General features: G+C 44.9%; 1 protein-coding gene across 4 annotated transcripts in view; it reads right to left on the minus strand.

Annotated features, from left to right (window-relative positions):
• LOC126999687 (substance-P receptor-like) overlaps window positions 1–27,500 on the minus strand; it is a 72,598-nt gene that overhangs the window by 11,033 nt on the left and 34,065 nt on the right. For 2 of the 4 annotated variants that reach the window (XM_050862418.1, XM_050862419.1), the window contains one exon: window positions 27,326–27,500. This exon is cut by the window's right edge and continues 155 nt beyond it. In XM_050862418.1, the coding sequence (XP_050718375.1) occupies window positions 27,422–27,500 (79 nt within the window). In that variant the 3' untranslated portion in view covers window positions 27,326–27,421. Of the gene's footprint in view, window positions 1–5,351; window positions 5,436–6,808; window positions 7,190–27,325 lie in introns of those variants that run through there. The other 2 variants (XM_050862421.1, XM_050862420.1) reach the window with 2 other exon arrangements.

Raw genomic sequence — 27,500 nt, forward strand, 5'->3', positions numbered from 1 at the left:
ATGATAATAATGATAATAATAATAATGATGATAATAATAATAATAATAATAATAATAATAATAATAATAATAATAATAATAATAATAATAATAATAATAATAATAATAATAATAATAATAATATGTATACGAGTTCAGAGGAAGAGGAGGAGGAGGAAGAGGAGGAGGAGGAGGAGACAGAAGAACTGGAGGAGGAAGAGGAAGAAGGCTTGTAACACTACCATGCACTCCTCTATCAAAGCTAACAGGATCTTCCCTTTGATCACACACACACACACACACACACACACACACACACACACAACCCTTCACGCCCCCCACACACGATTACTTTCCCAACCCTCATCTGCCTCCGATTAATTACAGCCAAGTGCTAATTCACGACCAATCAGGGACAATTAGCAACGCGGGCATGAGCGAGTGCATTGGTTATGTCTGTGAACGCTCGCTTGTACCCGTGAAACCTGATTAGGGAGGGGAATGAAGAGAGAGGGGGAGATGAGGGTGTGTAGGTGTTGGGGTATTGGCAGGGTGTGAACGGATGACATTGAACACACGTACAAAGGCGAAGCGAAAGGAATGGTTGCATATCTTATTGTTGAGTGCATGTATATAAGAACCAGGTCGCAGAGGAAGCCTACAGAGGTGGAAATGAAAAGAGAGAGAGAGGAGGAGGCATATGAGCGAGGTGTTGGAATATGGCAGCGCTTGAACGGATAACACTGAACACACATACAAAGCCGAAGCAGAAGGGATTCTTACATGTTTTAACGTTGATTGGAAATATATAAGAACCAGGTTGTAGGGGAAGTCTAAAGAGGTGATGTAGCTTGAAGTATTGATGGATTTTCGCATTGTTAAAAGGTGAGAGAGTACAGGTGAAGGTTAGGTCTTATTTTGCTTCCTTGCTACCTGACCCTTCAATCAATCAATCACGGGCTTATGGTATTGACAATCTTACCTCTAAAATGTGATGGGATATAGGGTAGGGAAGGTGTTATTGTGCTTGCTTGCTACTCGATCCTTTAAGCAATCTGTTACGGGGTTATAGTACTCGTATAGGTTCTTTGCTTGCTATCCGACCCTCTAAGCAATCAATCACAGGCTTATGGTATTGAGAATCTTACCGCTAAAATGTGATGGGATATAGGGTAGGGAAGGTCTTATTTTGTTTGCTTGCCACTAGATCCCTTAACCAATCTATTACGGGCTTATAATATAGGTTCTTTGCTTGCTATCCGGCCCTCTAAGCAATCAATCACGGGCTTATAGTATTGAGTATCTTACCGTTAAAATCCACATCCCCTTTTCACATCACGACTGGCCACACCACACCACACAACACCACACCACAACACAGCCTCAACACCACAAGATACACCATGCCAACTGCACCTTACACTATACCACCCATTCCCATCACACCACGCCATCACACAGCCTCCACCAGTGATATAATGCAAGAGAGCGAATAGATGGTGTTTTGCTTGCTTGCCACCCGAGTCCAATGCGTCACCGGCTCACGGTATCACAGTCTATGGGTTACGGCGTGCATGCGAGGCCGAACTGGAAGCCTGCGTCGGTGTCATATCCTGGCTGACTGATTGCCTTCCTGTTTTAATTGATACATTTATTTATTTAGCCAACAAGCGACAGATTGAATGCCACACACAACTACAGCAGAGGTAGGGAGTGCGTGTTACGGTCGAGGGAGATGAAGATTCGAAAGAAGATGAAGGTGAAGAAAGGGAGTTAGGAAGTGCTCGCTGAGAGACTGTAGGACCGCAAAAGTATACAATGAAGAGAAACAGAAGAAGACGTAAGAAAGAAAGAGGAGAGATGATGAAGATAGTGAGAAAGGAAGTTGTGAGCAGTGAGATGATTATAGAAGATGAGGTATAAAGAAGATAGGCAGAAGAAGAGAGAAGGGATGTCCGTGCAAGCTATCCCGTTCATAAATTCAACTTCACATTTCTGAGTATATAAAATAAGTCCTGACGAGGGAAAAGAGTATATGCTAATTCTAATACTAATGTAATCCTATCAACCCGAGGCGCATAATCTGTCAGTGATACACGTTGGAAATCAAGTTATTCTGAGGTTAAAACGAATTATAATCATTTGGTAAGACTCGTATGTTACAAGTTGTCAATGCAAGGGCTTACAGTGAAGGCCTGATGCTCGGGGAGACATAGATATTAATATAATTGACGGGTTTTGGCGAGGTAGATATATGTTGGAAATTGAGTGTGTTATGATTGATTGGGATATGTTTGTTTCTCTCTCTCTCTCTCTCTCTCTCTCTCTCTCTCTCTCTCTCTCTCTCTCTCTCTCTCTCTCTCTCTCTCTCTCTCTCTCTCTCTCTCTCTCTCTCTCTCTCTCTCTCTCTCTCTCTCTCTCTCTCTCTCTCTCTCTCTCTCTCTCTCTCTCTCTCTCTATCTATCTATCTATTTATTTCTATCGACTTTTGACCACTTCGAAGATGCAATCACCTCCTCTTCTTCTTTTTCTCGTTCTTCTTCTTCTTCCTCCTCCTCCTCTTCTTCCTCCTCTTATTGCTAGTTCTCTTTATTCTTCTTTTCTTCGTCCTCCTCCTCCTCTTCCTCCTCTTTTTAATCTTGTTATCCTCCTCCTCCTCCTCCTCCTCCTCCTCCCATCTCTTCCAATTCCACCTCCTCCTCGTCTTCCCCCTCCTCCTCCTTCTAAAATTTATTATCCTTCTCCTTCATTTCTCCTTCCATCTCTTCCTTTTTCTTCTTCCTCCTCCTCCTCCTCCTCCTTCTAAAATTTCTCATCCTTCTCCTTCATTTCTCCTTCCATCTCTTCCTTTTTCTTGGTCCTCCTCCTCCTCCTCCTCCTCCTCCTCCTTCTCAGCTGACATAAGCAATCAACGCGATGAACACACACCTCGCCTCACCTCTCTCGCCTGTTTGTCTCCTAAGAAGTCTCATAAAACACTCGAGTCAGATAAAAGTGTTGCATTAAGCCGTGTGTTGTCTTGTGTTGCTTGAATATGCATCGGAGTGTGTTGTTATGTGTGGGGTTAGTGCTGGCTACAAGATATAAGGAGAGAAATGGAACGAAGCTTTTGAGAAATATTCGTGTACTTTACCTGTAAGAAATAACGGGGTGGGACGTTACTGATATATACATGGTTTTACTTACATAGTTATACATTCTTTCCTCCTCTCCTTCACTTCCTTCTTCCTTCACTCGTTGTAACAGAAGAAAAACAGAATATATTGGCTACCCCTTCCTTCCTTCCTTCCTTCCTTTCTACCTTCCTTCCTTCCTTCCTTTCTTCCTTCCTTTCCCTGCCCTTAACTTTCTTCTCCATTCAAGCCCTTCCTTCCTTCCTTCCTTCCTTCCTTCCTTCCTTTCTTCCTTCCTTTCCCTGCCCTTAACTTTCTTCCTCATTCAAGCCCTTCCTTCCTTCCTACCTTCCTTCCTTTCCCTGCCCTTAACTTTCTTCCTCATTCAAGCCCTTCCTTCCTTCCTACCTTCCTTCCTTTCCCTGCCCTTAACTTTCTTCCCCATTCAAGCCCTTCCTTCCTTCCTTCCTTCCTTTCTTCCTTTCCCTGCCCTACACTTCCTTCTCCATTCAAGCCCTTCCTACCTTCCTACCTTCCTTCCTTTCCCTGCCCTTAACTTTCTCCTCCATTCAAACCCTTCCTTCCTTCCTTCCTTTCCCTACCCTTCACTTCCTTCTCCATTCATACCCTTCCTTCCTGCCTCCCTTCCTTCCTTCATCTTTAGAGTTACGGATTTACGCACTGGGGCAACGATCAGTCAACAAGAACACTCCCTCGAATCTGATTCCCGTGGGTCTTAGCGCTGTGGCAATGGGACGGAATATATAGAGTAAAGAGTAAAGATATAGAGCAGATATTTAGTTCCTTCTTGGGTGACGGACTAAGCGCGAAAACACTCCCTCGACCCTTCATTCACCTCCTCAGATAAATTTGGCTCCCGCGTGAAAGAGCGAGTGACATCAAAGAGACGAAAGAAACAAGGCGGTGAAGGGCGAAGGTTTAATCAATTTCTTAAGGTGTTGAAGTCCTCCCCTCGCGAGCGTTTTAAGCTCTTGAAAGGCGAGGAAAAGTTCACCCCACTAAGTTCCCTTTCGTAGTTGAGTGCAAGACGAGGAGACGAGGGAGAGAGAGGAGATAAGGAAGGGAGAGGTGAAGGAATTGAAAGAGGGTAGAGAGACGAGGAAGAGGGGACGAGGGAATGAGAAATAGGGAATGAATGAAAGGAGATGGAGAGAGTGAAGAAAGGGAGAGAGTTCAAGGTAGTGAAGGAAGGAGCTGAAATGAAGGAGGGGAGAGAGAGAGCAGATTTAAGAGAGGGAGAAAGGAGTGAAGAAAGGAAAGGAGAGAAAGGAGATAGAGAAAGGAGAGAAAGGAGATATGGAAGGTACAGAAAGGTTAGATTAGTCAACTTAATATAGAAAGCTAACCTCATGTACCTACCTAACGTTCCTATATCAAATGACGAAACTCGATCCTGGACAAAATAACTCAAATAAATAAAGGAAACAAAAGTACAACCTTATCGTGCACTTCTACGAAAAAGAACATAAGCAGCCATAGAAGGAACATAGCAATTTGGAACCAATCTGAGAGGCTTCTTGAAATGGAGAAATACACATATCAAAAGTACTTCCTTAGCGAGCACCTCGAGGGAAAAAAAGAACACAAGCAGCCATAGAGGGAACATAGCAATTTGGAACCAGTCTGAGAGGGTTCTTGAAATGGAGAAATACATATATCAAAAGGGATCGAGATAACAAGCTACTGCCAGAAGAGAAAATCACAAAGGATGCCATAAGAGGGAGTCCGCCATTTAGACTTAGGGGTTTCTTAATGCTCGTCTTGAAGGAGAATTGAACCCCTTAAGAAAGAGTAAATGTAGAAGAAAGAGAAGGATAAATAGGGAAGCTTAGTGATATAGGAAAAAAAGGAAGGGAAAGAGAGAAATATGACCTTTACCTAGTGTAGAAGAAAGGGAAGGAAAAAGAAAGACGAAAGAGTAACTAGAAAAGAGAGAGAATGATAAATAGGGACGCTTAGTTTGTGTAGGATAAAAGGAAGAAGAGAAGAAAAAGAAAGGAAGAGAAGGAGGAAGAGAAGAAGGGAAGAGAAGGGAGAAGGGAGATAAGAAAGAAAATCACCATATGACCAAATACATAAGTAAAGAAGAAGAAGAAAAAGAAGAAGATGAAGAAGAAGAAGAAGATGAAGAAGAAGAAGAAGAAGAAAAAGAAGAAGAAAGAGAGAGGTAGGGAAGGAGAAAGAGAAGAAGGGAATATAAGGGAGGAGAAGGGAAGAAGAATGCAGCGTTAATCTTACCTTGTGTAGGAGAAGGGGATGCAGAAGGCGGCCATGGTGATGTCGGACACGGCCAGGTTAATAAGGTAACACCGCACCGAGGACCTGGAGACACACAGGTGAGGTAATGATTAAGAGATGCAGGTTACATGTCACAGTGGTGGTAGTAGTAGTGGTGGTGGTGGTGGTGGTGTGTGTAAGTTGGGGTGGGAAGGGATAGGATGAGAAGGGAAAGGAAGGGAAGGGAAGGAAAGGGAATGGAATGGACGGGAAGTGAGAGAGAGGGAAGGGAAGAGAAAGGAAGGGAAGGGAGGGGAAGGAAGAGAGAGAAAAGGGAAAGGACAGAAAGGGAAGGGCGAGAGATAGAGAGAGAAAGAGAAAGGAGAGAAGAGAAGGGAGATAAGGGGATGGGAAGAGAAGGAAAGGGAAGGGAAGGAACAGAAAGGGAAGAGAGAGAAAAAGAGAGAAGGGAAGGGAAGGGAAGAGAAGGGAAGAGAAGGGAAGGAAAGGAGAATATAAACGTGTGTGTGTGTGTGTGTGTGTGTGTGTGTGTGTGTGTGTGTGTGTGTGTGTGTGTGTGTGTGTGTGTGTGTGTGTGTTCCTACTTATTTACATATAAAACCAGATTCAGTTAGTAAAGCTTTTCAATCACTGGTTATTCATTTTCATCATAAATCACAAAGTTCATGTGTGTGTGTGTTTGTGTTTTTCTCATTTTTTATCTTTCTTTATTATTATTGTATTTCTGTGTGTGTGTGCGTGCGTGTGTGTACGCGAGGAGGTCGTTCTTATTTAATACAGCATCGTTATATCTCACAGAGGAATCTCACTAAGGCATTTCGCAACGTATCTTCTTTCACGACACGGAGAACATTTTTACGAAGCTTTATGCCGCCCAAAAGACTTCCAGGAACATCGACGTGGTTGGTAATATCGTTACAAGAATCTGTCGGCATCAATGCGTATCACACCCACCCACCCAAACACCCACACTCACAGACACACACACGTACCCTTCTCTCCCGACCCACACACACACATAGCAAAAAGTATGATGACAAACAGTAGTCGTATCAGATCTCCTTATACGCGGGTTCTGGTAATATATGGAATGATGACCGCATAATAACCGCTTCCCAACCGCTGCAGAAATAGCATCATCAAACCGTCATCATCATCATCATTGTCATTGTCGTATACTAAATTAGTCATCCCATCAATCACCATATTCAACACTGGATTCAGTCTCTCTCTCACTCACTCGCTCATTCACCCATACGCTAAACTGGAGTATTCATTCACTCACTTAAACTCTCCCAAACTCATCCATAGACCTCATATACAAGACTCACTCAATCACCCATCTCTTCTCATACGCTAAATTCACTCACTCACTCACTTACTCTCTCCAAAACTCATTCACAATACACAAGACTCACTTACTCACCCATCCACCCCTCTATTCATCCCTCACTCACCTCTTTCCAAACGCCAACACGAGGATCACCGTCACGTTCCCGATCAAGCTGAGGGCGGCGGCGAGCGAGTACACAGACACCAGAAACACCTGCATATCGCCCGACACCGCCTCCATACTCGGAAACAGCCGCTCCAGGTCGATCATTGAGAGGTTGAACTTGCGTCGCCTGAAGTACCCGCCGCCTGCGTCCCTTAGGTCATCCAGGAATAGCGACTCGTTCACGGCGGTTAGGTTGAAGAGAGAGGGCGAGGTCGTAGTGTTGACAGCCGAGGTCTCGCTGCTGTAGTCCATGGGGAGGGAGGCGATGTCGGGTTCTGAGGCGTCTGGTATGAGCCCGAACATCTGATCCTCGGCGTTAGTCATCTTGGGTTTTGTGAGTCTGAGAGAGAGAAAGAGAAGAGACGAAAAGTTAGTTATTATAAAGGGAGAAATATATATTGTGGGTTATTTTTGGCGTTTGTGTGTGGGAAGAGGAGAGAAAAAGAGAGAGAGGGAAGGAGAGAGAGAGAGAGAAACTTGCTTAAGAAGTGTGTGAAAGTATTGTTTGTGAGATAGATAGATAGATAGATAGAGATAGATCCCTTTCCTTTGATCTCTCTCTCTCTCTCTCTCTCTCTCTCTCTCTCTCTCTCTCTCTCTCTCTCTCTCTCTCTCTCTCTCTCTCACACACACACACACACACACACACACACACACACACACACACACACACACACACATCTCTACCCCCCCTCCCTCTCTCTCCCTCTGGCATTGAAACTTCGTCTTCCCTTGGCTATTGAGGGTCGCCTGTTAGCTGCAGTTTGACCAAATTGCGCGAGAATCAGACAAGCACGAAGGAACGAGGTTGGGAGGCGGTGAGATCGGCTTGGAAGGGGACGCCAGAGGGGATCTTAGAAGGGCTGGTTAGAGGTCGTGAGGGCGGTGGCTTAGAAAGATGGGTTGGGAGGGCGGAAGAGAGGTGGGTTGGTAAAGGTGGAAGAGAGGTGGGTTGGAAGGTGGGTGAGGTGGGTTGGAAGGCGGTGGGAGAGCCGGTTGGGGAAGGGTTGAGTTGTGTGTGTGTGTGTGTGTGTGTGTGTGTGTGTGTGTGTGTGTGTGTGTGTGTGTGTGTGTGTGTGTGTGTGTGTGTATGTGTGTGCAAATGCGTGGTGGCTTGCTCGGGGGAGACTGTCGAGGGGAGTGAGTGAAGGAATGCACCCCCCAGCGTACGCTTCCCGTTAGTTGGTTAAATACCTCAGGCAGAAACCGATGAAAGCAGTGTTCTGAGTATGCAAGAATTCGGATATAATGTTGGTGGGGAAGAGGAGGAGGAGGAGGAGGAGGAGGAGGAGGAGGAGGAGGGAGAGGAGGAGGAGGAGGAGAGAGAAAAGGAGAGGGAGGAGGCAGGAGATGAGGAGGAGAGAGCAATAGGTCAGGGAGAGAGGAGGAGAGATCGGTGTTGGCAGGAGAGGAAAAGGGAGAGAGGAGAGGGAAAGCAGGAGGGAGAGGAGGTAAGGGAGCGGACAGTCAGGACAGTGCAAGATGGCGCCACTATAAACACTCGCCTGCGCCAGAACGGGCTGGGCCGACCATCAGACCCCACCTGGAAGAAGCCTTGGGCCGACCATCAGGCCCCACCGGGAAGATGCCTACCGGCGCAATAGGCAACAACGTAAAAAAAAAAAAAAAAAAAAAAAAAAAAGGTTGGGGTAGGCGGCGAGGCGTGCAAGGGGCGGAGGCGGAATTGGTGGTAAAAAGATCGCTGTGTGTTGGCGGGGAAGGGAAGGGTGTGAGGGAACCACACTAAGCCATGAGACGGAGATGAGCACCGAAACCACGCGCATCAATACCCTATACCCCCTAACTTAACCTATATGCCCCCAAGAAACTCCATCCTTATATACTTCAGTAACGAAACTACCCGACTGTGTTTTGCATTTCCTAAGTTACCGAATGACCCAATAACTCCATCTCCTTAAGGCTCAATGATACAGAGATGAGCACTAAGGCAATGCGCATCAATACCCTATACCCGCTAATTATACTAATATGTCCCCAAGAAACTCCATTTTCACTTCAATCACGAAACTACCCGACTGTGTTTGTATTTCCCAAGTTACCGAATGACACACTAACTCCATCTCCTCAAGGTTCAGTGATACGGAGATGAGCACTATGGCCACGCGCAGCTATACCCTAAGCACCCTAACTATACCAATATGTCCCCAAGAAACCCCATTTTCACTTCAGTCACGAAACTACTCGCCTACTAAGTTAACGGATGGTACACTGACCCTTAATTCCTCATGGTTCTAGGGTCAGTGAGACGAAGTTGAGCACCGAGGCAACGCGCAGCTATACTCTAAGCCCCCTATACTATACCAATCTGTCTCCAAGTACCTCATCTCGCTTCGGTTCGGTGGTAAGCTGAGCCGGAGTGCTGGGCGCGGCGAGGCAAGGGATGTCGTGTCCGTTCTATCAGTGGCACGTAATAAGGGGACACTTGGACAGGTTAGAGTGGCCCAAGTTCGCCGGAATGGTAATTGAAATAGTTCTCAGGAGCGCCGGACAAAGTTGAAGTTTTGCTGCCAGCCGGAACCCACGAACCGAAGGAGGAGTGTTTGAATTGTGTGAGGAGACTGAGGGAGACGCCGTGACAGGAGGAGGAGGAGGAGGAGGAGGAGGAGGTGAAGAAGAGCAAGAAGAATGATAATAAGAAGAGAATGAGTAAGTAAAGGAGGAGGAGGAGAAGGAGGAGGAAGAGGTTGAAGAAGGAAACGAAAATGAGAAGGAGGATGAAAAAGAAAAAAAAAAGATGAGGCGGAGGAGAAAGAAGAAGAAGAAGAAGACCCCTCCTCCCACACACACACACGAACCTTCTTCCTTCTTACCCCCTTAACCACCCACCATTCACCCTCTCCTACTCGCTAACATCTTAACCCAACACCACGTCCTCCCCCTTAACGCTAGACGAGCTCAGGACGGTACTCGGTAAGCCACACACGCCCAGGATATACATAACCATAAGGTGTTTAGAGGTGCGCGGCTGGCTGGCTGACGTGCTGGATATGCTATACAAGGGGAAGAGAGGGAGCATGTGAAGTTTGTGTGGGTCATATTTTTCAACATTTCGTCGCCCAAGCACTCAGTTGACAAGGCTTTCGTGGGGGTTATGAGCATTTCCAGGGGTGGTTTTTATGGCCCAGGTGGTAGTTTGAGCCTTCTTCTGTGCCGTGAAGGTGGAAAAACACTCATGAAAACCCGGTTAACTTCCCTTTCGGCCTTTGGAAATTGTAGTTGAGAGGTGGCAGCGTGGGACAATATCGACCTCTAACATTTCGGCGCCCAAGCACACACCTATTTGACAAGGCTTTCGTGGGAGTTGTGGGAATTTCCATGTATAGTTTTATGGCCCTGGAAATGCCCACAACTCCTACAAAAGCTTCGTCAGATATGTGTGGCTACTTGAGCGCAGAAATGTTTAAGAATAAGACTCAGAAACGGACATACAGACATTAACTATTTCCAAAGGCCGAAAAGGAGGTCAATCGGGTTCTAACGAGTGTTTCTGTAGGCTCAAGGCACAGGAGAAGGGTTAAACTACCACCAGGGTCATATAACTACCCCTGGAAATGCCCAAACTCCTACGAAAGCCTTGTGAACTTCGACCAAGAGACAGACAGACAGAGACCCGCCCAGACGGAGAGATATATCAGAAAACAAAATCCAAACAGCGGAAGGAGATCCAATACCACAAAATGACAGGCAAACAGACTCAGGAGGAATGCCGAATCGTATATGAGCAGCGGGAACCGAATTACCATCACGAAATATGATTCTCTCAAAAGATATTCACGAGTCGTTGAAGAAGAAGAAGAAGAGGAATCAGAAGGGATAAAAGAGGAATCGAAGAGTGTCCAAGAGGAATCCAGAGTTAGAGACGAGGATGGAAAGTGGATTAAGATTGCGAGGAAGAGGATAAGGGAAGGGAAGGGAAGGGTTTTGTTTGGTTATTCCTATTTCTTTCCATCTATCTATCTATCTGTCTATTTTTTTCTTTTTTCTTTTTAATTTTCTTCTTCTTCTTCTTCTTCTTCTTTTTCTTCTTCTTCTTCTTCTTCTTTTTCTTCTGTTATTTCTTCCTCTCCTATTTCTTCCTCTTCCTATATCGCTACAGATAGATGGATAGATAGATAGAAAGAGGGAGTGTGTATGCTTGTGTGTGTGTGTGTATGTATGTGTGTGTATATATGCATGTGAGTGTGTGTATGTGCGTGTGTATGTAAGCCATCTCACACCCTCTTAAAGTCTCCCAGCACAAAGACTTCACACACACAAAAAAACCTCTCCTACCGCTACTTTTTCCTCTCCCCTTTTACAAGCTGTCACTTCGAAGCCGCTCGGGAGGGCTTCACTAAGAGCCTTCAAGCCGAAAAGAACCTCCCCTTCCTTTGTCTCCGTTTCCTCCTGCCTATGACTTCAACGCTTTCAAGAGGGGAGTGTCAAGACGCCTTCCTTTGTCTGTGTTTCCTCCTGCCTACGACTTAAACGCTTTCTTATGTGTGTTTCAACCTTCCTACGACTTCAACGCTTTCAAGAGGGGAGTGTCAAGACGCCTTCCTTTGTCTGTGTTTCCTCCTGCCTACGACTTAAACGCTTTCTTATGTGTGTTTCAACCTTCCTACGACTTCAACGCTTTCATGAGGGGTGTCAAGACGCCTTCCTTTGTCTGTAGTTCTCTTTCCTCCTGCCTACGACTTAAACGTATTGAACAGTGGAGTGTCGAGTCGCCTAACTCTGTCTGTCTGCCTATATCTACATCTATATATCTATCTATCTGTCTATCAATCTATTTCGCCCTGACCCCTCATTTGACCGATTTTCCAATTTCGCTCAAACAGACACTCGACGAAACGTAATATCACCACGCGGTTCGATTATCAAAGCCCTTCAACACGGGTCATATGAGGGCTAGTTATTGCTTTGTTGAGGATGGACGGACAACACATGAAAATACCTCCCTCTCTCTCCCTCTCCCTCTCTTCCTCTACCCTCTCTGGCGTGTGGCGTATCAGGGGAGCATTAGCAATAACTCTTGACAATGGTATAAGGGTAATTTTTAAACAGTTCGGCGCCCACGCACACATATTTGACAAGGCTTGTGTAGGAGTCATATACATTAATATTTTCAATGGCGGCGTCAGTCAGTGCTCTTCAAACTAATATTTCCTTCTTATCTTTTCTATTATAATATTCGCTGTCGGTTTTTCTAGTATCAAAGTCTATCATATTTGTCTACATATCAAAATCACTCTTTATATACGTTATTTTCAAAGGCAGTGTCAGTCAGTCAGTCAGTCAGTCAGTCAGTCAGTTCTCTTCAATCAACAACACTAGAATATATGTATAGCTCCTTACAACCCTCTACATCAACATCATCATATATAACTCCTTCGCAACGCTCCACATCCTCCTCGTTATTTACTCTGCGTGACCTTATTTGTCAAACGCTTCTGGTATCACAATATCATGTTTACGTATATCTATTTTTCCGTTTGCGACGCTGACGTGAATACCAACAAAGGACACACACACTCTCTCTCTCTCTCTTTCTCTCTCTCTCTCTCTCTCTCTCTCTCTCTCTCTCTCTCTCTCTCTCTCTCTCTCTCTCTCTCTCTCTCTCTCTCTCTCCCACACACACCACACACACACACACACAAGTTTTTCCCTGCGGGCGAACTTGAAAAGACTCGCTGTGTTTGTGTTTCCGCGACGGACAGATTTACGCGTAAAAGAGGTTGTTTGCTGGGCTGGTGGACGAGACGCGAGAGAGAAAGTTTAAGCACTATACACACACACACACACACACACACACACACACACACACACACACACACACACACAAACACACAAACACCCTCCCCCCACACACACCTTTTTTCCTTTCCATATTTATGTAATTGAACTGAAACGCAAAAACAAACAAACTGTTACTTCCGTCCGTCTTTCAACATGCAATTGATGGAAATTTTAATTAAGAATTTAAATTTAGGTCATATCTGACAATCAAGGTAATGGACAAAAAACAGGAGGCATATCTCTCTCTCTCTCTCTCTCTCTCTCTCTCTCTCTCTCTCTCTCTCTCTCTCTCTCTCTCTCTCTCTCTCTCTCTCTCTCTCTCTCTCTCTCTCTCTCTCTCTCTCTCTCTCTCTCTCTCTCTCTCTCTCTCTCTCTCTCTCTCTCTCTCTCTCTCTCTCTCTCTCTCTCTCTCTCTCTCTCTCTCTCTCTCTCTCTCTCTCTCTCTCTTAAGGATGATCTCCCGGATGAGCCAAGCAAGACGGCGCCTCTATAAGCACTTGCCAGCGCCACAACGGGCTGGGGCCGACCACCAGGCCCCACCAAAAAAGTCTACCCCTGCCATAGTCCGAAACGTAATAATAAAACACGGATGATTATATGGAGAGTGGATTAGTGAGTGGACGAACGAAAGGAATGGAGGAGGAAGGTGGAGGAGGGAGAGTAGAGGAAAAAAAAGTGGAAGGTAAATAAGGAGGAGAGAAAAATATGTAAGGTGTAGTGTATGCAAAGACGAGAGGGAACGTAATAGCCTGGCTGGACTCCAAGTACTACAAGGATCAGAGGAGGAGGAGGAGGGGGAAGAGGAGGGGTTGGTTAGCATTGGTGAATTTGAGGAGGAGGAAGAGGAGAAAGAGAAGGAGGAGTAGGAGGAGATGGAGGAGGAGGAGGAGGAGGAGGAGCGGTTGGTTAGGATTGGTGAATTTGAGGAGGAGGAAGAGGAGAAAGACAAGGAGGAGGTGGAGGAGGAGGAGGAGGAGGAGGAGGAGGAGGAGGAGGAGAAGGTGGTAAAACTAAGGAGATATTGACGAGAGGCGATAAAACAAACTTCGTCCCCATGTTTTTTTTTCCTTTTCCTTCCCGATTTTCATCCTTTCTTTCTTATTCAATTTATAGCTTTTCTCTTTCTTCTTCCTTTTCGCGCGTGGTCACGGTGCTCATCTCCGTCATCCACTTCCCCAAACCCTTTCCAAATAATACTGGATCCTTTAAAGTATTCATGATGATCTCTTTTTGTACTAGGTCAGTGGAATCTAAGCTCAATAAAGGAGTTTCTAATACCACTCAGCTTCATCATACCTTCTACACCCACAAAATAGATAGATAGATAGATAGAAATAGAGAGAGAAAGACAAAGGCAGAGAGAGAGAGAGAGAGAGAGAGAGAGAGAGAGAGAGAGAGAGAGAGAGAGAGAGAGAGAGAGAGAGACAGATAGAGACATAGAGAGAGAGAGAGAGAGAGAGAGAGAGAGAGAGAGAGAGAGAGAGAGAGAGAGAGAGAGACGCGAGAGAGAGAGAGAGAGAGAGAGAGAGAGAGAGAGAGAGAGAGAGAGAGAGAGAGAGAGAGAGAGAGGAGAGAGAGAGAGAGAGGAGAGAGAGAGAGATGTGATGTGACTTGATTCCTTTTAAAACACACACACAGAAATGATTATACAAGTTCGATACGAGTCAAGACACATACAACCACCACGCTTCAAAGTCTTCATAAACCACAAAAAATAACACTTGAGTCACCACCAATCTTCACTACAAATGGAAGCCAGTCTAAGTCAAGTCGAGAGGTATTTTGAGTACAGCTTTCAGTAGAGGCGATTTTCAGAACCGTTTATAAGCGTAGCAAGTCTGCACAAACACATCACTTGGAAGGAGGGACAGAATCGCAGTGTTCTTCTCTTATAAATATCTTGAGTGTTACGTTCAGCGGTAAAAAGCCAAGTCCAGAGGTACTTTATCGGTTTTCAGTGCTGTTTATAAGCGTAGCACGTCTCTATACACACATCATTTGGTAGGAAGACTGGAATCGCAGTGTTCTCCTCCTATAAAACTATCTTCAGCGTCACTTTCGGCGGTAAAAACTTCAGTCCAGAAGTGTTTTAGGGCTTATACTTACAGTCTATGGGGGTACGAAGCCCCATAACGTGATGTACCGCCAAGTACTGGTCTCGTATGGCCACAGAAAGCGCGTTAGATCACCTTGACGGCCACAATCTCGCTAAACTATCTTCAGCGTCCCTTTCGGCGGTAAAAAAAATCAAGTTCAGAGGTGCTTTAGGGCTTGTAAACACAGTCTGCGTCGGTTCTAAGCCACATAACGAGATAGAATGACAAGTACAGCTTTCTTATGGCCACAGAAAGAGAGTTAGATCACCCTGACGGCCACAACCTCGGTGGGGAAGTCAGATCCAGTCACCGCGCGAAGTACCGCCGCGCAAGAGCCTCCGGACTTGAAACCCTCTTCTGGCACCGTCCCACGCACGTCTGACGAGGGAAGGGAGCGCCGCCCCTCTCCCTCTCTCTTCCCCCCCATCTCTCTCTCTCTCTCTCTCCCCAATCCTCCTCCTCTCTTTTCTTGTCCCTAGCATCAGAGTAGCGCCAAAGCCTTCGGGCATGACAAGGGACTCAGTCTTTTAATGATGTCCTGTCTATTAGCGGGCACTTTGCGCTAATAAGTAAACATGTAAAGAGGAGGGAAGGAGGAGACGCAAGTGGGAAGGCAGGGGAGTAAGTAGGTAGGTAGGTAGGTTGGTTGATAGGTAAGTGGGGAAGTGGAGAGGTGAGTGAGTGGGTAGGAAGGTGAGAAGGTTGGTAGGTAGGGAGGTAAGTATGTATGCAAGTTGGTATATAGATAGGTAGGTAGGTAAGGGCTGCGTAGGTACAGTACATAAGTAGGTAAGGTCAGTAACAGGTAACGGAAGCAATACATAACAAATCCAGGTGAGCAAACTGGAAGCAAACAGGTAGCAAACAGGTAGTAAACAGGTAGCAAACAGGAAACAAACAGGAAACAAACATTAAAATAACAGGTAGCAAACAGGTATCGAACAGGTAACGAACAGGTATTAAAAAGGTGGCAGACTCATTAGCAACCTTAGCTGGGACGGCGAGGAAAACTGTGTCTCTGTAATGCTAACGAGGCTCAATTAGAATGTGTGTGTGTGTGTGTGTGTGTGTGTGTGTGTGTGTGTGTGTGTGTGTGTGTGTGTGTGTGTGTGTGTGTGTGTGTGGAATACTTGGGAATATTGGTGTAATACGGGTTATATTTAGAGAGAGAGAGAGAGCAAGGAAATATATGACTATAAATAAATAGATCTCTCTCTCTCTCTCTCTCTCTCTCTCTCTCTCTCTCTCTCTCTCTCTCTCTCTCTCTCTCTCTCTCTCTCTCTCTCTCTCTCTCTCTACACAACCCTCATTATTAAAACCATTCCTCACTTAACATAACATAACACTCCAGAGAGCAACCTATATACAGCAAGTCGGCCAGTCAGTCAGTCAGTCAGTCAATCAACCTTCTATATAACCATCCATCCCTCCATCCTTCCAGTCAGCCAGCCAGCCAGACAGACTACCAAGCAAGCACCCAGACACAGGAATTTCCATACAGACAGCTATTGGGACTACACTCAGCACTGCGACAAGAGGCAATATATAGTTGTCTGAGCAGGATCGAGGCCACCACACACTCACACACGCGCGCTAACCCAGATAAAGGTACGGAGCCATTGTTAGACGGTTTCGCCTCTCACATCAGCTATATTCAAAGGCTCAAAAGGAGATCAGTCGGGTTCTAATGGGTGTTCTTTTAAGTTCATGGTGCGGAAGAAGGATCAAACTACCACCACCACCAGGGTTATAAAACTATCCCTGGAAATGCCCCCCACGACTCCTACGAAAGCCTTGTCAAATGTTTTTATAATACGACCTCTACTCTCAGACGCAAAGTCGCCTCAATGTATGCCTGGGTCTATATACTCGGTTCTGGCTCGAGAGAGATAGATAGAGAGGGACAGATTAAAAGGAAGGAAAGAGATAGTGGAAGGAGGAATTGAATGGAGGAGTAAGAGAAGGAGAGAGGAAGGAAGGGAGACAGGGAGAAGAAATTGAAGGAAGGGGAATGAGAGAGAATGTAAGGAAAGGAGGGTTAGAGAGAGAGAGAGAGGAGAGAGGAGAGAGAGAGAGAGAGAGAGAGAGAGAGAGAGAGAGAGAGAGAGAGAGAGAGAGAGAGAGAGAGAGAGTGGTTCTGCAATTACGTGTTAAATATAAGTGTGTGTGTGTAGTGAGTCGAAATATGTTAAATGAATTGCCCGCATGGATAAGGGAAGGGATTAGGGCGGATATTTGCTGCAGTTCTTCGGGGAATGTTATGTTTTTTTTTGTTTAAGTTAGATGGCGGCGGTGGTGGTGGTGGTGGTGGTAGTGGTTGTGATGGTGGAGTTGTTGGTGGTGAGGTTTCTACGCAAACACACACACACACACACACACACACACACACACACACACACACACACACACACACACACACACACACACACACACACACACACACACACACACACACACACACACACACACACACACACACACACACACACACACACACACACACACACACACACACACACACACACAGGTTATGTCGGTCACTTTGTACCCAAATTGCTTCATTAACGAACTCAAGGACACGAGAAGAAGCAGCTCTCTCTCTCTCTCTCTCTCTCTCTCTCTCTCTCTCTCTCTCTCTCTCTCTCTCTCTCTCTCTTTTCCCCCTAAAAAAAAAATTTCGGTCCCAGCGGTTTAATATTAAAAAAAACCTGCATAATGATCTCAAACAAACGCAAGCAAGCAAGATCCGATCTTTTCTTTGTGGAATCTAAACCACTAATGAACGGAATCCAATTCTTTATGGCGAGGCTCAAAAAGGCGGCAAAAGAATACATAACTCGGCGGTTTCAACACAAATACCTTTTTTTTTCAACCCGCAGAGGCAAAAGTTTTCAGCGGCACATCGCCCACTCTCACACACACACACACACACACACACACACACACACACACACACACACACACACACACGCACACACACACACACACAACGGCAGCCTTTAATCCCCGCCCGGCCGCCGTCCCCCAGTCATTACTGCAGGAAGCGCCAAGGTTACTCATTCATTATCTGCTTGGGCGAGGCTGTAGTGGGCGGCGTCATGAGGGGCGGCCCGCTGTGTGACGGCTGGTGGGCAGCGAGGCGCAGAACGAGAGGATTAGATCAGGTTATGCTGGGGTGTTTTTTTTTGCAGTAAAGGAAGCATATCAAGGGAAAAAAAATAAATAATGAGAAAAAAATCCCGGTAAACACTGCCCCTATAAAGATGGGTTCAGAGGAGTGGCCAAAAGAGAGGTCAATTTCGGGAGGAGAGGTGTCTTGATACTCTCCCCTTGAAAGAGTTTAAGTTGTAGGCAGGAGGGAATACAGACGAAGGGAGGTTATGCCAAAGTTTACTAGTGTAAGGGATGAAAGAAGGAAAATGCTGGCTAACTCTTGCATAAAGGATTTGGAAAGTACAGGGAGGGCAGGTGAGGTGAGACTGGGTGACGGTGTTCTCAGGTTCGTGAAAAACGACCCGTGGAAGGACACCCGGAGCTCTTCCTTCTTTATCTTACTTGTTAAATAGTAAAAAAATGCCCAACCCTTCGCCCCACACACATACACTCATACACGCGCATTCTCTGTGGGATTTCACCAAAGTATCCTCTAGTTAATTATCCGTAACTTTTCTATTATCATATTTAATGGGGACTTTATATATCAAGTTTTCCAGCCCTCGGTGAGTCTCAGACAAGGATACAGGGAGACTATAAGACGTTGGGCAGCCTAAGCACGGCGACTTGTGGGAATAGGTTGTTCACAGAATTTTCTTCCCGTCCATGCATACATCTATCATTTAATTAAATATGGCAATGTTGTTTTCCTCAACTCCACATCCACACACACACACACACACACACACACATAGCAGTGTTTACGAGGCTCAGAAACCACAGGTAATAACCGAGCTGGCTCACTGGTTGCTGGCCGGCGCGTAAAGGAGTGTCTGGGGGCGTGATACTCTAGTACCTCGACCACCACAACGAAAGGGGAGAGCCCGCGGAGTCAATTGCAGACCGGTGAAGCGTGAGATCCGGGTCACAAGAGTTCACCTTTTCCAAATTTTCCCAGGCATCCATTTACTGACCAGCCCGAGAGAGGGAGGATGAACAGATGGAAGCCGGGCCCACGGATTCGTAGTTTTAAAGCCATATTATTAAACAGAGGGAGAGAGGGAGAGTGACAAAAGGAAAGTGGGAGGATATGAGCCGTGTTATTAAAACTTTCGGCGCACAATCACACCTATTTGACAAGGCTTCCGTAGGAGTTGTGGGAGGCATTTCCAGGGGTAGTTTAATGACCCTGGTGGTAGTTTGACCCTTCTTTTGTACAGTGAACTTAAAATAACACGAATTAGAGCCCGACTAATCTCCTTTTTGGCCTTTGGAAATAGTAGATATGAGGGAAGGAAGCGTTTGACAATACAATAGGAGTTTTGGGCATTTCCAGGGGTAGTTTAATGACGCTGGTGGTAGTCTGACCTTTCCTCTGTACCGTGAACCTAAAAAAAACACGCATTAAAACCCGAATGATCTCCTTTTTGGCCTTTGGAGATAGTTGACGTGAGGGAAGGAAGCGTTTTCGGCATTTCCAGGGGTAGTTTTATGACCCTGGTGGTAGTTTGACCCTTCTTTTGTACAGTGAACCAACAAAAACACGCATTAGAACCCGATTGATCTCCTTTTTGGCGTTCGGAAATAGTTGATGTGAAAGCTGGGCAGAGAGAGAGGAAGAGAGAGCTGAGGGTACCGAGGGAACGAAATAGTGACTGATGGTTTTGATGACAACGACCACGAACATTAGCAAAACCATCACGGAGCCTTTCATCACGGTTTCGCTAGAAGAATGAAATGAAGAAAGGAAGGAAAAAAACAAAAGGCTATCGCATCGCGCTTCAAATAGAGTGTGCGCGAGAAAAAATAAAATCCATTGCGTGTATTGAGACCACTTTTGTAATTTAGGATTTTGTGAAGCGATAATCACGAGAGACTTTGTTTGTTTGCTTGGATGGCGATGTTTATTGCGCGATGTTTATTGTGTGATATTTATAGTGTGATGTTTATATTAATTAGAACAACAGGAACATATAATCTCTCTCTCTCTCTCTCTCTCTCTCTCTCTCTCTCTCTCTCTCTCTCTCTCTCTCTCTCTCTCTCTCTCTCTCTCTCTCTCTCTCATTTAAACATGGGAGTACTAATATATTTTAAATTTCTGTGGGGGATCTCTCTCTCTCTCTCTCTCTCTCTCTCTCTCTCTCTCTCTCTCTCTCGCCTACGCAATCTAAGGGACAATGAGCGTTAATTAAAATATATACAACATCATCACCACCACCACGACCACCACCACCACCACCATCACCGCCGCCGCCACAACCACCACTGCGGCCTTTCTGCCCCTTTAATTTCCTGTTTATGATCATTCATCTTCCGTCTATCTCTTTTTTTCATCTTTTTTCTTCCCGTTTCATTCATTCACTTCGTTTTAATCTCGTCTCTCCATTTCCTCTTACTTCCTTATTTATCTTCTTCCTTCCTCTCTTTCTCTTTCCAAGTATTTCCTTCCCTTCCTTTCCTTCTGATCTCACTGTCAATCCCTTCAATCTATATCCAATCTCGTCCCTTCCTTTCGCATCCCTTCCCTTCCACCCCTGTCCTGAAATACCAGACTTAACCTCCTAGCTCTTATCTCTCTCCTCCTAACCTCTTTCCTGTGGCTTTCGTCTTCCCCTCTCGTCTATTGAATCCTCCCCTTCCCTTTCCTTACGTTAGCGGGGTCAATCAAGTTACCGCTATGAATCTGGTGACGAGCAGCGAGATTGACAACCTGTATGATCTCTCTCTCTCTCTCTCTCTCTCTCTCTCTCTCTCTCTCTCTCTCTCTCTCTCTCTCTCTCTCTCTCTCTCTCTCTCTCTCTCTCTCTCTCTGAACCATCTCCCACGCACTCCCTCAAACCAACGTCCTCTGTCTTGGGCCGTGACTACATATGGATAGGTAGAACGCAATGGCTGGGGTATATATGATATGGGACCGCTGGAAATGAGAGGGTATCGTTGTATTGTTCGGGACAGGAAAAGTTATATAGGTGGCAGAGGGCAGGCTGCGTGTATATGTGGGAACAATGAGCAGAGAGAGAGAGATGGAAGGTTACCTAGGATACGAGATGTTAAGGAAAATGAGTGAAGGGAAGGAAAGGGAATTGGAGTGTGTAATCGTGATACCAGTAGTAGTAGTAGTGGTGGTGGTAGTAGTGGTGGTGGTGGTTGTGGTGGTGATGGTAGTGACCGTAGTGATGAAGATACCTCGCCATATATCACACGTCTAATAGAGTCCTCAGTGCAGTAACATGACCCAATCCGTCTGACCGCGCTCACTCGGACCAACAACGTTTCCCTGGACTCCGTGAACTCCTGTCTCAACCCCATCGAGCCTTACCTAGCCTCGGGTGAACCCCGTGCCTGTGTAACCTCTAACCTTTGCCTCTCTAACCTCTAACCTCTTGGCCTTACCTATCCTAACCTAACCTCTAACGTAACCTAACCTTGCCTCTCTAACTCTCTAACCTTTTCCTCTCTAAACTCAAGCCTAACCTAACCTAACCTCTAATATAACATAACCTTGCCTCTCTAACCTCTTGTCTCTCTAACCTCACGTGAACCCTTGCGTCTCTATCCCTTCAAGGCTCCCCTAACCTTGCCCTCCCTCCCTCTCTCGTGCATGTAAATAGACAGCGGCTGGTATGACTGTGACCCTTATCTGAGGTGTCTTGTTCCCGCCTGGCCGTTCCTGTCAACCCTTCTCGCTGTGTGTTTGACTTTACGGTTCCCTTGCCCTTCCTGCGTTCTTAGTAAAGTCTCCCCTTTTTTTCTTTTCTTTTTTTACCTTTTTCTTCCTTTTTTTTGCTTCTGATTCGTGTTTTTCTGTTTTTATTCCATTTCTTGCTTCTCCTTCTTCTTCTTCTCCTATTCCGTTTTTTTTTTTATCTCATTTCTTCCTTTTTCCTGTTATTCCTATTCTTCCATTCGCATCCTGTTAACTCTCTCTCTCTCTCTCTCTCTCTCTCTCTCTCTCTCTCTCTCTCTCTCTCTCTCTCTCTCTCTCTCTCTCTCTCTCTCTCTCTCTCTCTCTCTCAAATCGTCTAATAATTAGCAGGATTTTCTCACTAATTATGTCACTTTTCTCTCTCTCTCTCTCTCTCTCTCTCTCTCTCTCTCTCTCTCTCTCTCTCTCTCTCTCTCTCTCTCTCTCTCTCTCTCTCTCTCTCTCTCTCTCTCTCTCTCTCTCTCTCTCTCTAATCTATCACCCTATCTATATATCTTTCTTCATCTGCTCCTTTTACTTCATTTCCTTCTTCTCCTTTTTCTTTTTTTTCTTATGCTGCTATTCTATCCCTTTCCTGAGTCCCTAAAGAAGTCTCTCATATTCCTTTTCTTTAACCCATTAGTTACTTTTCTCTCCCTTCCCTTCTCTCTCTGTGTCTCTCGCTCTCTCACTCAAAAATTTCACACCAACCTCACCCTACCTCATTTTTAGCTCCTCCAGAAAGAATCGCCAATTGCCTTATCTCTTTCGCGAGGCGCCTAACAGCTCCATCTCTACCTGCGAGCCGGAGGAAAGAATGGGAGAGTGCGTGGTGATATTGTGACCGGCGGAACTGACTGACTGACTGGCCGACTGACTGGCAATGGTGTATAAGTCGGTGGCAGGTGAGGGAAAGGTTGATATTTTTTGCTCTTTACTTTGTATTAATTTCTTTTCCATCCTTTTTCTATCATTTCTTTCTTTTCCTTTGCTTTCCTTCCCTTCCCTTCCTTTCCCTATCATATATTTCTCTTCCTTTCCATTTCCTTCCCTTCCTTTCCCTTCCCTATTAATTTTTTCCTTCCCTTCCTTCCCCTATCATATCTTTCTCTTCCTTTTCCATTTCCTTCCCTTCCTTTCCCTTCCTTTATTCATTCATTTCCTTCCCTTCCTTTCCTTATCATATCTTTTTCTTCCTTTCCATTTCCTTCCCTTCTTTTCCCTTCCCTATTCATTCCTTTCCTTCCCTTCCTTTTTACTCCATTTCCTCCTCCTCCTCCTCCATTTCCTTTTTCATATTCTACTTTTCTACTCCATTCTTTCCTCCTTATATCTTTTTTACACATTTCTTTCTCTTCTTACCTCACCCCCTATACACACACCAAGGTCAGCGAGGCGCACAATAACACCAGGTAAGAATGCACTCGAGGCGGGAATTGGTGGCGCAAACCTTCCTTCCCTCCCTCGCGAACAAGCTCGCAACTCCTCCGCTTAAAATCGTGTGTTGGCCGCGGAGGAAAATGAGTCTTGGAATGGGTTGGGGACGGGCTAGACGAGGCTATTCCGACGATGTAATCTAGGGTGGGTGCTGTCTTTGTGTGAGTGTATGAGAGAGAGAGAGAGAGAGAGAGAGAGAGAGAGAGTCTTAGGCCACTCGGCGGTGACTGAAAAATCCCAGCTCTGGCGGCAGGCAGGACTCGAACCCACGTCTTCTTGTACGCGGCGCCGGCACGCTAACCACTCAGCCACCGCCTCTGATGGGTTTGTGTTGGTAAATCTGAGTTCGTCACCCTCTCTCTTCTTCTCCCCTCTCGATATTTTATTTATTCCCGGCCTGTTCAGAAATCGTATTGTGATGCTGGTGTGAATAACGTATTGTGGGAAGTTAGATCTCTCTCTCTCTCCCTCTCTCTCTTTTTTATTTATTTTTTTATTTTATTTAAACAGCTTTTTTCATATTGTACTGCTAAAGTTGGTTTTTTAAGCTTCTGTCTCTCTCTTCTCTCTCTATCTCTCTCTCTCTCTCTCTCTCTCTCTCTCTCTCTCTCTCTCTCTCTCTCTCTCTCTCTCTCTCTCTCTCTCTCTCTCTCTCTCTCTCTCTCTCTCTGTCTGTCTCTATCTCTATCTCATTCACTCACTCAATACTCTCTCTCTCTCTCTCTCTCTCTCTCTCTCTCTCTCTCTCTCTCTCTCTCTCTCTCATTCACTCCTTCCCCCTCTCTTTCTCTCTTTGCCCCAACCCACACCTAGATTAGTTTCCATCAAAGGCTGTCACTCCCTCACCTCGCCTATTACTTACTTCCTTTCACTCTCCAGAATGTGGCCGAGGTCGCACGGGAACCCCTTTCTGGCAGTGGATTTATGTATCAATACTTAACGTCTGGGCGGTGATGAGTCTGGTCGGTATTTTCAGCCGCGTCCACCTCCCACATCAACTATATCCAAACGCCGAAAGGGAGATTAATCGGGTTCTAATACGTATTTTCGAACTTCCACGGCACGGAAAAAGGATCAAACTACCACCAGGGCCATAAAAGTACCTCTGGGAATGACTACCACCCCTACGAAAGCCTTGCCAAATTCGTGTACTTGGGCTCCGAAATGTTTAATTAAGAATATGTCCCCTCAGAAGCCATGCTCAGTGCTGGTTAGGTTCCTCTTGACTAAAAATATATAGCACGTCTCTACGAAGCTAAGGGAGGATGGTTGCACCGTACTAGAGTCTTCCTCTTGCCCGAACCCAGAGAAATTCCTCGCCCTCGTAGTGTTATAAATATAGGGTGGGTAATGGAAGCTGAGAAGCCACGTGGAGTGCAAGGGATGCTGGTAAACAATTTGTAGAAGGTTGAAAGCATGTTGTGACTCGCTTCAGGGGTAGCAGGTTAATAGAGTTAGGTTAAAAGTAGATCTGAGGGCGTACAGTATAGGCTCGTATGGCCTCGGTGTTCACATCCGTTTAAATAGTATGTTGTGACTTGCCTCAGTGGTAGAAGGTTAATAGAGTTAGTTTAAAAATAGAGTTGAGGGCGTACGGTACAGTTGCGCATGGCCTCAGTGCTCACATCCGTTTAAATAGACTAATAATGGTTACAAAAGGGTCGAAATGAATGGGGTATATATATTTAAGTTGTTGTGTAGCAAATGTAGACACAACTGAAAGCCTTACATGGAGGTCAGTAGATAGGTGTAGTGAAATTTTTTTATACTATTTCCTCTTTTTTTTGCGCCTTTGAATTGACATCGGCCTCTCATATAAGACTAAAATAATATATTTTCTTCAATGATATAGTCCTGAGGTTTTGTTCCTTTACATTCGCGTACTTTCTAAAGCTATAACACCGTTTGTCTTCAATGGGTACTTCTTGCCAGGCTCATAACCACTAAAAGCCCGGGTTAGCATTCTCTAGGGCAGCGAGGGAGTGCATGCAACAGGTCTCCATTTCCTCTTCCTCCATTTTATTAAGTTGAGTTCCATTACATCAGCGTCCCTTCTAAGGCTAGTATATCCGCTTGTCTAATGGGTACTCTTTGTCAAGCTCATAACCACTAGAAGCTCGGGTTGGCATTCTCTAGGGCAGCGAGGGAGTGCATGCAAGAGGTCTCCATTTCCTCTTACTCCATTTCATTAAGCTGTGTTCCATTACATCAGCGTCCCTTCTAAAGCTAGTATATCCGCTTGTCTAATGGGTACTCTTTGTCAAGCTCATAACCAATAGAAGCTCGGGTTGGGATCCTCTAAGGCAGAAAGGGAGAGCATGGAACAGGTCTCCATTTTCTCTTCCTCCATTTCATTAAGTTGTTCCATTACATCAGCTACTATAACGGCTTGTCTTCAATGGGTATTGTTGCCAGGCTCGAAACCACTAAAAGCCCTGGTTGGGATTCTCTAAGGCAGCGAGGGAGTGCATGCAACAGGTTTCAGCGGTGAATCAGTAGTCTAAAAGGATATGCAAATGGTTCCACGTGTCTGCCTGTCTATCTGTCTGTCGATCAAAGTCACTCCACGGAATATCATGTTTAATCGGTTAAAATGTGCGGCGGTTGTGAGCGACGAGCAAACAGCGAGGCACTTCAACGGAGGCGACGGTAAACACACACACACACACACACACACACACAAACACATAGAACCTCCTTTCCTCTCCTCCCCCCCTCCCCCCACTTATCAACCTACTCCCCCTTCCCCCCCACGCACATGCATTAACTTGTCCCTCCTCCTTCTTTTCCTTCCATTCTTTTAGCACGTTTTTTGCTTCTTCTTCTTTTTCTGTTTTTTTTTTATTTTACTCCATTTCCTCCTCCTCCTCCTCCCCTCTATTTTTTCCCTCCTACTCATCCACCCTTCTTCCCTACCCCCCACACCCACATCCACACACTTATCCACCCCTTCCACTTCCCTTACACTCACTAACCTACCCCTTCCTCCCCCTCTTCCACCCTTCCTCCACCCCCTTCTACATTCCACCACAACACACACCAAAGCTAGGAACGTGTGGGCTTTGAATTTTCAGACACACACACACACAAAAAAAAAAAAATCAACGCAAGCTCTCCTGTGTTATTTGACTACACCGACTTTTTTTTTATTCGATCGTAAACGCCTCTGCATATTTCCACGTTCCACTTTTTAACACTCCTATTTTTATTTCTTTTCGTTTTTTGGGGGATGCGTGATATTTATAGGGTGGGGATACTGTACACGCTGATGTTTTCTCCTCCACATCACTTTTTCTTCCCTTATCTTTTTCCTTTAGCGTGCGAAGTGAATAGACTGCAACAGGGAGCGAGACGTGAAGCTAAATGTACAGACCGTGATGGAAAGAGTAATTAAAAACACTCTCTGAATCAAAGACTCTGATGCTTGTGAACATTCGTAAAATCATTCGTAAAACGTTCGTAAAAACACAGGAAAGAGTCGCCTTAGCACTTTAAACCATAAAAAAAACAGAGGAGATGAAAAATATGATAAATAAAAATTCAGACTCGCTTAAAATCATTCATTAAAAAAACAGTTTAAATCACACACACACACACACACACACACACACACACACACACACACACACACACACACACACACACACACACACACACACACACACACACACACACACACACACACAGAAAATAAAAATCATAGAAGAAAAAACTGATGAAATATATGATAATAAAACACTCAGACTCGCTTAAACCTTCATAAAAACACACAATTAAAAGAGTCAATGCAACAACATTTTAAAACAGAAAAAAACACCGACGAACAGATGAAAGGGAAATGACAAAGGAGGGAAAAAACACATACAAAAAACAAATGAAATAAAACGCAATACAAAGGGAATAATCAGATTAAGGATAACGTAAATAATAAAACACGGAGCTTATAGGAGAGCAAACACACACACACACACACACACACACACACACACACACACACACACACACACACACACACACACACACACACACACATATTAATAAAAAACACCAAATAATAGAGAGAAAAAAGTTGTGCATCTAATGAATCCTACAAATCATAATAATAATAATAATAATAATAATAATAATAATAATAATAATAATGATAATAATAATGATAATAATGATAATAATAATAATAATAATAATAATAATAATAATAATAATAATAATAATAATAATAATAATAATAATAATAATAATAATAATAATAATAATAATAATAATAATAATAATAATAATAATAATAATAATAGCACCCCTACTACTACTACTACGAATACTACGAATACTACGAATACTACTACTACAACTTCTAGTGATGAAATGTGAAAGAAATCTCCGTAGACTTAAACAAAAAAATCTAACCGAGAGATCGCAGTCCAGAAGAGGAAGAGGAGGAGGAGCCGTACGGAGACTTCGAAGAGGAGGAGGTGGAGGAA

Source organism: Eriocheir sinensis, chromosome 17 (genome assembly GCF_024679095.1).
Source record: "Eriocheir sinensis breed Jianghai 21 chromosome 17, ASM2467909v1, whole genome shotgun sequence".
NCBI classification, from domain to species: domain Eukaryota; kingdom Metazoa; phylum Arthropoda; class Malacostraca; order Decapoda; family Varunidae; genus Eriocheir; species Eriocheir sinensis.